Source organism: Blastomyces gilchristii, assembly GCF_000003855.2.
Source record: "Blastomyces gilchristii SLH14081 genomic scaffold supercont1.3, whole genome shotgun sequence".
In the NCBI taxonomy this organism is placed as follows: domain Eukaryota; kingdom Fungi; phylum Ascomycota; class Eurotiomycetes; order Onygenales; family Ajellomycetaceae; genus Blastomyces; species Blastomyces gilchristii.
In genome coordinates, this window is record NW_003101680.1 from 941825 (window position 1) to 953109 (window position 11285).

At 50.8% G+C, this 11285-nt stretch overlaps 3 protein-coding genes across 5 annotated transcripts; all 3 read left to right on the plus strand.

Annotated features, from left to right (window-relative positions):
- Positions 1-15: 15 nt before the first annotated feature.
- Positions 16-5018, plus strand: BDBG_01836 (INO80 chromatin remodeling complex). Its single transcript, XM_031720510.1, has 4 exons — positions 16-1511; positions 1605-2144; positions 2228-2281; positions 2355-5018. Exons 1-4 carry the CDS (start codon positions 455-457, stop codon positions 4310-4312), a joined length of 3609 nt encoding a protein of 1202 aa, XP_031576721.1. The 5' UTR covers positions 16-454; the 3' UTR covers positions 4313-5018.
- A 345-nt stretch (positions 5019-5363) lies between these two features.
- Positions 5364-7948, plus strand: BDBG_01837 (INSIG domain-containing protein; the record flags this gene model as incomplete). Of its 3 annotated transcripts, none has more annotated exons than XM_031720511.1 (3): positions 5364-5576; positions 5650-6851; positions 6968-7867. In XM_031720511.1, exons 2-3 carry the CDS (start codon positions 5892-5894, stop codon positions 7304-7306), a joined length of 1299 nt encoding a protein of 432 aa, XP_031576722.1. In that variant the 5' UTR covers positions 5364-5576; positions 5650-5891. The 3 variants fall into 3 exon arrangements, with proteins under 3 accessions (XP_031576722.1, XP_002627166.1, XP_031576723.1); XM_031720512.1 differs by lacking the exon at positions 5364-5576 and having other exon boundaries at positions 5757-5780; positions 5879-6851; positions 6968-7306; XM_002627120.2 differs by having other exon boundaries at positions 5364-6851; positions 6968-7948.
- Positions 7949-8565: 617 nt separating this feature from the next.
- On the plus strand, positions 8566-11236 carry BDBG_01838 (bifunctional purine biosynthesis protein ADE17; the record flags this gene model as incomplete). The annotated part of the gene is made up of 5 exons (XM_002627121.2): positions 8566-9121; positions 9239-9365; positions 9492-10488; positions 10565-10981; positions 11081-11236. Exons 1-5 carry the CDS (start codon positions 9013-9015, stop codon positions 11234-11236), a joined length of 1806 nt encoding a protein of 601 aa, XP_002627167.1. The 5' UTR covers positions 8566-9012.
- Positions 11237-11285: the final 49 nt, after the last annotated feature.

The window sequence follows — 11285 nt, forward strand, 5'->3', positions numbered from 1 at the left end:
TAAATAAGGAGTTATGTAGATCTGGAGCTGCAACTGAAGTTAGTTGAAGTTTTTACTAACGCGTTTTGATCTCATACTACGTCTCGGTGGACGTGAAAAGCTGCCAAAGCGCGAAGATGATTAAGGGAACAGAACAGAAAATGATATGAGTAAATGAGTGAGGTCATGGTGAATACGCTGTTTCTCAAGAACAGGTAAATTTCAGTTGCTATTTAGCTGAGCCTTGCAGTAAATAAGTTTACTGTACGGAGTAACTATATTTAACTAACTATTGTGAATGAGGCTGGTCGATCTGGCGCCCATTTTGACTTCAACCAACTTTTCGAACTTCATTCTTCCACCAACCTCATCTCACCACACTCACCTTGACCAAACCTCTTACATGCCGTATCTACAATGACCCTACACCTGCTTATCTAGACCCCCCCCCCCCCCCCCCCCCCCCCCAATAGCAATGGCGAGCAGCATAATCTCCATGTCTCGCGACGCTTCCCCCCGACCCGAAGCCCCAAAAACCTCCACGACAGCTGAGGAAGACGAGCGCCACCACCATCAATCTACCCTCAATGACCCGGACACAACCATGGCCACGCAGCCCCCCGCAGATTCCCACAAACCCAGCGGTGCCTTCGAGCCCGAGAAGGACGACCACCTTGAACACCCCAATGGCGGTTACTACGCGGGTTCCCGCAAGGACTTCCCCTTACCCGCAGACCGCTACCCGCTCCCTCGAGCCAGTGTAAATCGACTCCTCGAACCAGAGCCGGGTTCAAAGGGTGGCCGCCAACGCAGTTACCTCGATGACCCCAACCATTCCATCCAGGGCTTTTGGACTGAGTCCGGCACTTGGCAGGACTGGCCGCCTAAGTCCCCGCAGCCGCGGGATGGTGACAAAGACGATGGTGAACGTGAGGGTCAAAGTGGCGGCGATGGAAAGGAAGGGGAAGAGGTAGAGAGAGAAGAGGAAGTCAAGGACGAGACCAAGGAGGAGAAGAAGAAGTCCAACAAGGACAGCAATGGACGCTCTCATCAAAATGCTTCGCAGTCCCATTCACAGTCGCAGTCGCAGTCGCAAGCCCACCGCTCCTCGGATGATCATGATGCTACTGGTAATACGAAACGGAGTAACACCGCCAGCAGCAATTTCCACTCAACCACTGTCAGCGCGACTGTAGGAATACGGCGACAGGCGAATGGCACCATCGGGTCTGTATACTCGGGCAACAAGATCCGACATCTAAAGAAGGATGATGGAATCCCGCTGTGGCGGAAGGATATACAGTATGCGTTTTTGAAACTTGTTTTCGAGGATAAGACCCCTGTGTTTACGCGGCTGTCAGACGGTGCAAAAGGGCTGGATTTTGCAGATATATACATCGATGCCATGGCGAGGAGTAGCAAGACCAGCAAGATTCTGAAAGACAAGTTACAGAATGATAAGGCCGCAGCGATTAGCATGGCTATGGTTTGTCTGTTGGTGAACTTCGGGAGGATGAATACTACCCTTAACTGTGAGGATTCCTCCCAGAAGAAACCGTGATTATGACGACGCTCTTCTCTGTTACAAAATTTATTTACTAACTGTTCGATTTACTACCGTACAGTCTTTCCGGAAATGCGCGCTCAGCTACGAACATACCACTCTATCCCCTCCCTACAAGCCCACCAGGACCCAAACGCCTACAAACAGCTTCAAGACGCGCCCAGGCTTAAATCAATCCTAAAGGGTGCCTCGGAGGACACCGATCAACCAAACACCATCGAAAAAATCAAGCAGGCGTCCATCCCCCGTACAAACCCTGTAAACCTCATCTTCGTCCTCTCACAATATGCTCCACGAATATCCGAACTACACTTCTTCGCTCCCCGCGACTTCTTCGACTTAGTCATGCGCTCCAGTCTGAGCAGTAGAAGTCGCGCAAGGGCTTTTCTTTGGCTCATGTGGTATTATCTCGAAAGTGACTTTTCGACACATGATGCTTTGAATAATCCGTTTGGACCGGGACTGGTTGGCGAAGGCACTGATGGGCTGCCATTGAAGGTACCGGCCTTTGAGCCGCTAACAGAGGCCGAGGCTGATGCAGAAAATGTGGATACGGCGGAAGAGATTCGGTATGGGGAGGAGAAGCAACGGGAGAGAAAGCGTAGGGTTTTCTTTTTCCTTTCCGGTCTTAAACGAGCCGTTATCATCAGCAAGGCCCCAAGACTAATTTTACCGATTTTGTAGGGATCCTGGAAGAAGATGATACTACTTTCAGGTCGGGCAAGAGGCCAAAGAAAGGTAGGTTTTGTCTGAATTAAAAAATGTCTACCTTCTCGTTCTCCCAATATCCCGCTAATCCGATATACCCTAGGCCCAGCTCTTGACTACACGAGCGATGACTTAAACTCTGAGCTTGGAACAGGAGACAGACAAAGTATGACTGGCCGCACCACAGGCGCTGAATACAATGTGGACGACGAAATAGAGTTGCCAACCCGATACCGCGCAGGACGGCGCGCCAAGCGCGAATCTTCGACAAACCGCTCTTCTTTCAGAACTACGCAGCCGCGCCGTCTCGTCCTCAAGACGCGAATGGACCAGACGCCAGACGCCATCTCCCCTGCCCCTCCCGGTTCAGCACATCCGGTCCTCAACCAGTTCGGTGCCGGTCCCGGCGCTCGTGCAAGCTCTAGTTCCCGCGCCGTAGGATCACATCAACACCAGCCCGCGGGTAGCGGCAGCGCCCGCCGCCCCCGTCCGTTAACCCAACATCAGCTTGCTGTTGAACAAAACCGCAAACAACGTGTCGATTACCTCCTTGCTCAACGCCGGACGGAAGCACTAAAGGAAATCCGAGCACGCCGTCAGGGCGAGGTCCCCTTCGTGCGGGCGGGGCGGTTATTACAGAACCTGCCAGAGGATTATGATACGGATGATGAGGATTCGTGGGGGAAAGGCGGGGTGTGCCCGCACCCCGACGGAGAGGAGGATTATGGCGAGGCGGCGGGGTTTTACCTTTCTGTGCTGAAGAGAGCGGCGAGGAGGCTACAACGGTGGGATTGGGATTGTATGGTTGAGGATGCGAGGAGGAAAGCGGAGAGGGAGAGGGAGAGAGAGAGGGAGAAACTGGCTGAAGCTGAGGCCGAGGCTGAGGCTGAGAGGCATCGGGCTGCCATTGGTGATGGGGATGTGTCGTTCATAAATGAGATTCGTAACCCGGCTGCCGAAGCTGATAATGACAACATCCTCACCCCCACTCGTCCTTCGAAACCCAAAAGCCGCTCAAGACGGAAACCGAAGGCCGTGGCAGAGCCGACTGAGGAAGAAGGGGTGCCAGAGAAGAAACCCCGCGCGAGACCGGGGACGTCAACCCGTAGTCGCCAGTCTACGGGTGGTGGGCGGAAGCAGCGGGCATCAACTGGGCGCTCACGCGCGACTGGTGCTACCTCTGCTACACAACCTGTGGCTAATACAGCTGATACAAACACGGAAACAACTACGACAATGAAGGGAGAGAAGGGCGGTGACGCTACTACTGCCTCTGATCATCTATCTGTACCGGATGTCGCCAACGCGGGCGCAACGCCCTCTTCAGACGACTTAAGTCATGCCGGTGGAGATCGGGATAGGGATGCGGCTCTCGATGATATTGATAATGAGTTGTTAGGAGAATCCAATGGGGATGGAGATGGCAAAGCACGTCCTCGTCCGCGGAAGCGCAAGCGTCGCGACGACGACGATGATGATGCCATGCCAGCGCCGGAAACTACAACCCTACAGGCAGAGGCAGAGGCAGAAACAGAAGCAGAACGCGACGGTGAAAGCGAGTCTGCAGACGCAGAAATGGGAATGGAAGTCGAAGTGGAGGTAGAATCCGACGCAGTAGCGCCCTCCTCATCTCCCTCGGCGGTTCGGTCTCACAAGGAGCAGCAGCACCAGCTGCAAAAGGCATCACGACCGCTCCCACCTCTGGACGCACCAAGGGCGGAACAGCCTGGGGTTGAAGAGTCGTTGCCGGGAGACGTAGCAGTGCCGAAACCGCGCTATTCTAGCGCTGTGATGGTGGATTCTTATCGGGATAGTGATGTTGAGGGATCAAGTTACTTGGGTGATGGGGACGGGGATGAGACGATGCTTAGTGAGCACAGACAGGGTCCGGGGGATGATACGGATGAGATTGAGGAGGAGGACGATGAAGAAGGGGAGGAGGAGGGGGAAGAATCTGGCGAAAATCATGGTGATGACGATGATGGTGATGATGACGATGATGGTGAGAGTTTGGAGATGGAGGGGGAGAGTGATGGCGATCAAGTTATGGCTGACGGATGAATGGATGTGGTTTGCGCTATTTTTCTCTTTTCTTGTGTCTTCTTCTTTTTCTCTTCTTATTCTGCCCGTTTTTCTATATATACTTCCTAATGAATGGGACCTTTACTCTCTGTATGGTATCTATGCTTTTCCCACAAAGAAACTAAAAGAAAGAAAGACAGCGGAGAGAGCAAACTTCCCGTTAGAGTCAATGGAGCTGTGAGTTCTGACAGTGTAGAAATCGAGTTGACTGCGAGGAGATAACATCCAGCTTTTCGGCAATCCATGGAAGAAGGCAAGTGAAAGCAAAGCAATACATACATACATTCACTGCGACAAGCTCCTCAGCAACAACTTGGCAGCAACAACATTTCAGTCTGCATCCCACAGCAGCAAGCCGCGGATAAGTTACCATTGATGATGCTGGGTAGAAAAAGATAGAGAGAAAGAACCCTTCTTATTAGGCAGAGAATGGGTTATCAGACTGGAAAACCCACTCACTTCTATTGAACAAATTACTCTTTTATTTATTATCAGATAATAAATCGATTTCATTTCAAGACCAACTCAATCATGAAAAAGGTTCTCATGAGATCAATGTGCACACTATCTAACATCGCTGTCTCTACAGTGTCTTCATCTGCAGAGTGGATGAACACAGCCCGGTGTATTGACATCAAAAATATATCTATATATATATATGTATGTATCGGACGCGGTTCTGTAGGGAACTGTCTGAGGAGGATCCCAGCACGGGAAAGTTGTTATATTCAAAGAGTATCTCATCAACAAGCATGAGAGTGAGAGCTGTGAACTGATTTCAAAACCTGAGTTCAATCTCAATTGTTCCATGAGAAAAAAAAGATTCTCTATCAATGACTGACTTGTTCAAATCCTGGATGTGTGGCAATACACACATCCTTCCTCACCCTCCTGAAACGCTTAAAGCGTTGATTCATCTATATTTCAATCTATAAAAAGAAAGAACACAGAAGCCAGGAAAACAAAGACTCATCTCAACTACAGTCTGTATAGTTGGCTGTGAGCCTGTGATGATGTCTGTACTTTGTATACAACTCTCAAACCTGTCCGGGGGGTGAAGCTGCTGACTAAGCTCCTCATTATTAGCATGTGACACTCCTTTCACCATCAACATCAACATCATCAACATCAACAACAACAAATACTCATTCTTATGTTCTGTATAAGATATACAATATATCTGCTGCAGGACTGACTACCTGCGCGTATCACTGAGCCCTTTTGCTGGCTCTTCTTTTGCTTTGTCTGCTTTACTCGGAATCATTTCTCCCAAAGTGCTACGTCCAGACAGCTAAATAACTAACTTATCGAACTAGTTCTCCGTCGTACAATCCCCGCTAGCCAAAAAAAAGTTATTTTATCTGTCCTGTGCGACTTCGTTCCCCTGTGCGAGAAACCTCCTCCATGTCTGCCAGAGCCATACAATAATACAACCAACCAACTAAATGTCCGGAATATAACTCCTAAACCCCTAAATCCCTACCCTCTGCTCCAACCATTCAACACCAACAAAACCAACAAAAACCAACATCTAAAGGCGAACAGCAAATCTCCCGACATGGACCACCACGAACCCCCAATCCTCCGCCCGCGTGCCCGGAAACCCTTTGAGCTCGCCGCCTCCTCCCCCTCCACCGAACCCTCTGAACCATCTACCCCGATCTTAGAAGAATCAGCTCCCAACCAAAACGCTCTCGATCCCTCCTCCAAAGACTCCCTCGCCGCCCACCGCACCCGCTCGATCCTCAACCTCACCTCCTCCACCCTCCTCGGAATCTACTCACCCACTACCCTCGATAGTCCCCGCGATGAGCTCTCCTCCTGGGACGCCGTCGCCAGCGGTGCCCAAACACCCACCTCAATCTCGAACAACGCGCGCTTCCCCCTTTCTACCACTTCCACTACTACTACTACTACTACTACCGCCGCGACCGCCGCCACCAGAAAACCAACAAACGGTTCCACGCTAATCTCAAACCCCCCTTCTTCCATACACCCCAGACACATACGCACACCACGTCTCCTCCACCGCCGCCGCACCCTGCGCACCTTCTATCTCCCTCTCCTCCTCCGCAGCGCTCTACTCTTCATCTTTGGCGTCGCTTACGGCATCATCATCACCCACCTACATGACAACCCGCGCGTGACGCCCATCAAGATCGAGAACATCGATCTCATCAGGCGCGGGTCGTGGGTGTATATGGTGTTCTGGGGTGGGGCGGGCGTGGCGCTGGGAGGACTGTTGCCGTGGTTTGATGTTGTTTGGGAGGAGTTTGTCGGAGGAGATGGCGAGGGGGAGGAGGACGGTGCAGGGGTAGGAGAGAAGATGGATGGGGGTGGCGGGAATGTAGAGGTTAGCAATAGGGATTTGACCGGGAGTGGAAGTGGAAGTGGGGATGGGAAGGTAAATGTGAAAGTGAACGGGGGGCAACAATTGAAGAGTTCCCAGTCCATAGCAGCCGATTGGAATCAGGTTGTCAGGAGCATCGGTGCGTTTGTGGGCATTGCATTTGCGATTGTAAGTAATCTACACATCAGACATTTATTTACACCCTCTATCACTATAACCATCACCGTCGCCAACACAACCACCACCACTACCAGATCATACATCTAAGCTAACCCCCAATCTAGCGCAAACTTCCCTGGCAATCCACCCTCCAAGTCTCCCTAACCCTCGCGCTCGTCAACCCGTTCCTCTGGTACCTCATCGACCGCTCAAAGCCAGGCTTCATGCTCTCCACCGCCGTCGGTCTGCTGGGCATGGTCACGTGGCTGGGCGTGAACCCGGACGTCGTGCCGGCGCCAACTGCGAATGTTGGAGAAGCTAACGCTATTGCTGGTTCAGGCGGAATGCTCCTTGCGTCGCAGGAGAGTATTGCGGTGGGGACGTGGATTGCCAGCGTGTTGTTTTGTAGCTGCGTTTGTTTTGGGAATATTGGGAGGCGGTTGGCAGTGGGTGGGGGAAGGTGAATTTTGGGAGGTGCAGATAGATATTGCTGTGTTTTTAATGGTGTAAGGAAGGGGATAAGGGGGCTGAATTGCTTTTTGTTTCTCTTACTTCTTTTGCCTCTTTAATTCTCTGGCTCTTTTTTTTTTCTAAATTCTCTTAATTATCGGGTTATGCGATGCAATGAGGTTTGTGTATACTATATATATACGGGTTTCTGCTGCATTCGGGAATAAAAGGGGAGGCTGTGATGCGCATTTGATGAGCTATGGGGAAGATGGCCGGGAGAAAAGGACGCTTATTTACATCTCAACTATGTTAATGGCAGTGGAGTGGGGAGCTTTTTCATTTTTCTCTCGGGGAGGTTGTATCTAAGAAACATGTAGATGCATGTGTTTAGGGTTCGATTCTCTGGGCATGTATTCTTTACTGTCTGCTTGAATGATTGAGATATGTATTATTATTATGCTAACCCTCCTTGATCAACATCTTCCCCATCCTCCATCGATTCGAAACGTGTCCATAGCGACATAAGCTATTGTATTTCCAATGGCGAAGCCCAATTCTTAAACCTCTTGCTTCCATCCACTCCATCTCTGTACATATATATATATGCAGAGGCCCCATCCAGCCAACGAGCAAATATGTAGACGAGTAGATTAACCACCCCCCCCTCTCCCCACAATCCATCAGCAAATAATAGAGGAGTTATTTTTTAAATGTCCCGCCAATCATTGCAATCCCACCCACAGCCCTCGTCTAAAAGAAGATGAAGGGGGAGAGTGACACTGCACCCAAGACCGACGACATAAAAGGCCGGATTAAATCCGGGGCCATTATTTACTCTCCATTCTAATAGACGATTTCCATACCTCATGGGCAATTTTTATGAAGAAAAAAGCCTTTGTAGGAACGCTTTTTTGTAGAATGTTGTTTATTTTTTTTTTGCGTTGTTCGTGGAAAAGAAGAAGAAAAGAAAAAAAAAAAGGCGGCGGAGGAAAATTTCGAGATGGTTTTGAGGGCTAGGAGGGGGTCATGTGATGCGACGTGGTGTTTGTCTTGTTTGGCGCGGCATCGCAGGACGGGGATTACATAAGATCGCGCTGGTTGGTGGGGTTTGATCTTCGAGCCAGAAAAAGATGCGTATTATCAAGCGGATTTATGAAGTAACTTTGAGTATTTTTTTAATTTTTTTTTTCGTTTTACTTTATTTACTCCCGTTCCCTCTATTTCCTTTTTCTTACTATATTTTAGCCAACTGTCAGCGAGACAGCTATAGCAATTGGATATTCTAAACCTCCTGGTGAGCATTTGCATGCCCAGCTCCTCCTATACCTATCATAGTCCTTGTCATCAGTGCCCCTCTTCTCGCAACTGCACTACTACCATACTATTCAGCCATTGTACCCTCTGGCTGGCGGTCTGGTGTGATCTGATAGCGTGTCTAGGTGGGGGGAGAAGAGGGGAGAGGAGAGAGAGAAGGAGAGAGATGAGAGACGATACAACCCCCCCCTCTCCCTCCCTCCCTCCTCCCAAAAACACCCCTATCGTGACAGGCTGCGGGTTCTGTCAAGGCTCTTCTTCTTTGCGTTTCCGTTCCTTTTTTACGGTTCCTTTTAATTTCAGCTTTTCTGCTCTTTGAAATTCACCGCTCTTGTCGCTACTATTCCTATGAACCCTGTGTTGCGCAGGGAAGAGCGCACATTACGCAGTATACGAGAACTTAGTTATGGCTGATGACTTCCCACCCGCGCAGGTGCTAAAGAAATCCCTCGACCCTACCAAGCTCGACAGACCTGCTCTCAGGTATTTTCGGAATAAGATGGCGCAGAAGTCGGGTACACATGCATCTATCTCCCTTACCTTTTTTTCTATTTATCCTTAGTTACTAAATACTTCTACTGCTTTCTTTTTTCATTGCTGACCTTGTTCATGCATGCTTTGAATTGCTGCAGCGATCCTGTCGGTCTACGACAAAACTGGCTTGCTAGATCTGGCCAAGGGCCTCATCCAATACAATGTTCGCTTGCTCGCGTCTGGCGGTACGGCGAAGATGATTCGGGAGGCTGGATTTCCGGTTGAGTGAGTTGGTCGCCTCTGTTAAGGGCGGGCATATTTTTTTTATAATATCAATTGGAGTTTTTTTTTTTTTTTTTTTTTTTTTTTTTTTTTTTTTTAATCACAAATCAAAATTACTGATGGAGCCAGGGATGTATCCGCCATCACGCACGCCCCCGAAATGCTGGGTGGTCGTGTGAAGACCCTTCATCCTGCAGTCCACGGCGGAATTCTCGCCCGGAATATCGAGTCCGACGAACAGGATCTGGCAGACCAGAAGATCGCGAAGGTCGACTATGTCGTCTGCAACCTATACCCATTCAAGGAGACTGTGGCCAAGGTCAATGTTACCATGGAGGAGGCTGTCGAGGACATTGATATTGGAGGTGTCACACTACTGCGCGCTGCGGCTAAGAACCATGCCCGGGTCACCATTCTCAGCGATCCGAGCGATTACCCGGAATTCCTAAGCCAGTTGGAGGCGGGGGATGTTTCAGAGAAGAACCGGAAGCTTTATGCTCTCAAGGCGTTTGAGCACACTGCAGACTATGACGAGGCGATCTCAGGCTTCTTCAGGAAGCAGTACGCTGCTGGTACACAGTACATGCCGCTTCGTTATGGCGCGAATCCACACCAGAAACCCGCTTGCGCCTTCACCAGGCAGGGCCAGCTCCCATTCAAGGTCCTTGGCGGGTCTCCAGGATATATCAACCTTCTCGACGCTTTGAACGCATGGCCACTCGTTAAAGAATTGAAGCAGGCCCTAGGCTACCCAGCTGCCGCCAGCTTCAAGCACGTTTCTCCCGCCGGTGCCGCCATTGGCGTCCCACTGAACGAGAAGGAGAAGAAGGTCTACATGGTCGACGATATCGCCGGCATCGACGAGTCGGGATTGGCACAGGCATACGCCCGCGCCAGAGGCGCAGACCGCATGTCCAGTTTCGGCGACGTCATCGCCCTCTCCGACATCGTCGACGTCCCAACCGCCAAGATCATCTCCCGTGAAGTCTCCGACGGCGTCATCGCGCCAGGCTACACCCCCGAGGCCCTAGCCCTCCTCACCAAGAAAAAGGGCGGCAAATATCTCGTCCTCCAAATGGACGAGGCCTATAACCCGCCCGCCGACGAAACCCGCTCCGTCTACGGCGTCCAGCTCTCCCAACACCGCAACGACGCCACCATCCACCCCAAACAGCTCCTTCACCTCCATCGTCACACCCAAGGACCTGAAGAAACTCCCCGACTCCGCCCTGCGCGACCTCACCGTCGCCACCATCGCGCTCAAATACACTCAGTCGAACTCCGTCTGCTACGCGCTGAACGGGCAAGTCATCGGCCTCGGCGCGGGCCAGCAGAGCCGCATCCACTGCACGCGCCTGGCGGGCGATAAGGCAGATAACTGGTGGATGCGGTTCCATGAGCGGGCGCTGAGTATACGGTGGAAACCGGGGACGAAGCGGGCGGAGAAGAGTAATGCGATTGATATGTTGTGTTCCGGACAGGTGCCGGGCAATGCCGTTGAGAAGGCGGATTTTGAGAAGGTGTTTGAGGACGGGTGTGTGCCTGTGCCGTTTACGGTTGAGGAGCGGGATGGGTGGTTGGAGCAGTTGGGAGAGGTGGCGGTCTCGTCGGATGCTTTTGTGAGTCCCCCCCTCCCCTTTTTTTTTTTTTTTTTTTTTTTTTCGGTTCTCGTACGTGGTTGCTAATATGTCTGCTCTTTTTTCTTTTCCTTTAAACAGTTCCCCTTCGTTGACAACGTGTTCCGCGCCGCACGGTCTGGTGTTAAATACATCGCTGCACCGAGCGGAAGCCAGAATGATGGTCCTGTCTTTGAGACGGCGGAGAAACTGGGGATTGTGTTCGTGGAGCAGGGGATTCGGTTGTTCCATCACTGATTTTTTTATTTTATTTTCTTATACATGTTTCTTTATTTCTTCGATTATG

Coding starts and splice junctions, on each gene's coding strand:
- BDBG_01836 (XM_031720510.1), top strand. CDS start 455: ATGGCGAGCAGCATAATCTCCATGTCTCGCGACGCTTCCCCCCGACCC. Junction 2,145..2,227: donor GAAGCAACGGGAGAGAAAGC/GTAGGGTTTTCT, acceptor CCGATTTTGTAG/GGATCCTGGAAGAAGATGAT. Junction 2,282..2,354: donor GGGCAAGAGGCCAAAGAAAG/GTAGGTTTTGTC, acceptor GATATACCCTAG/GCCCAGCTCTTGACTACACG.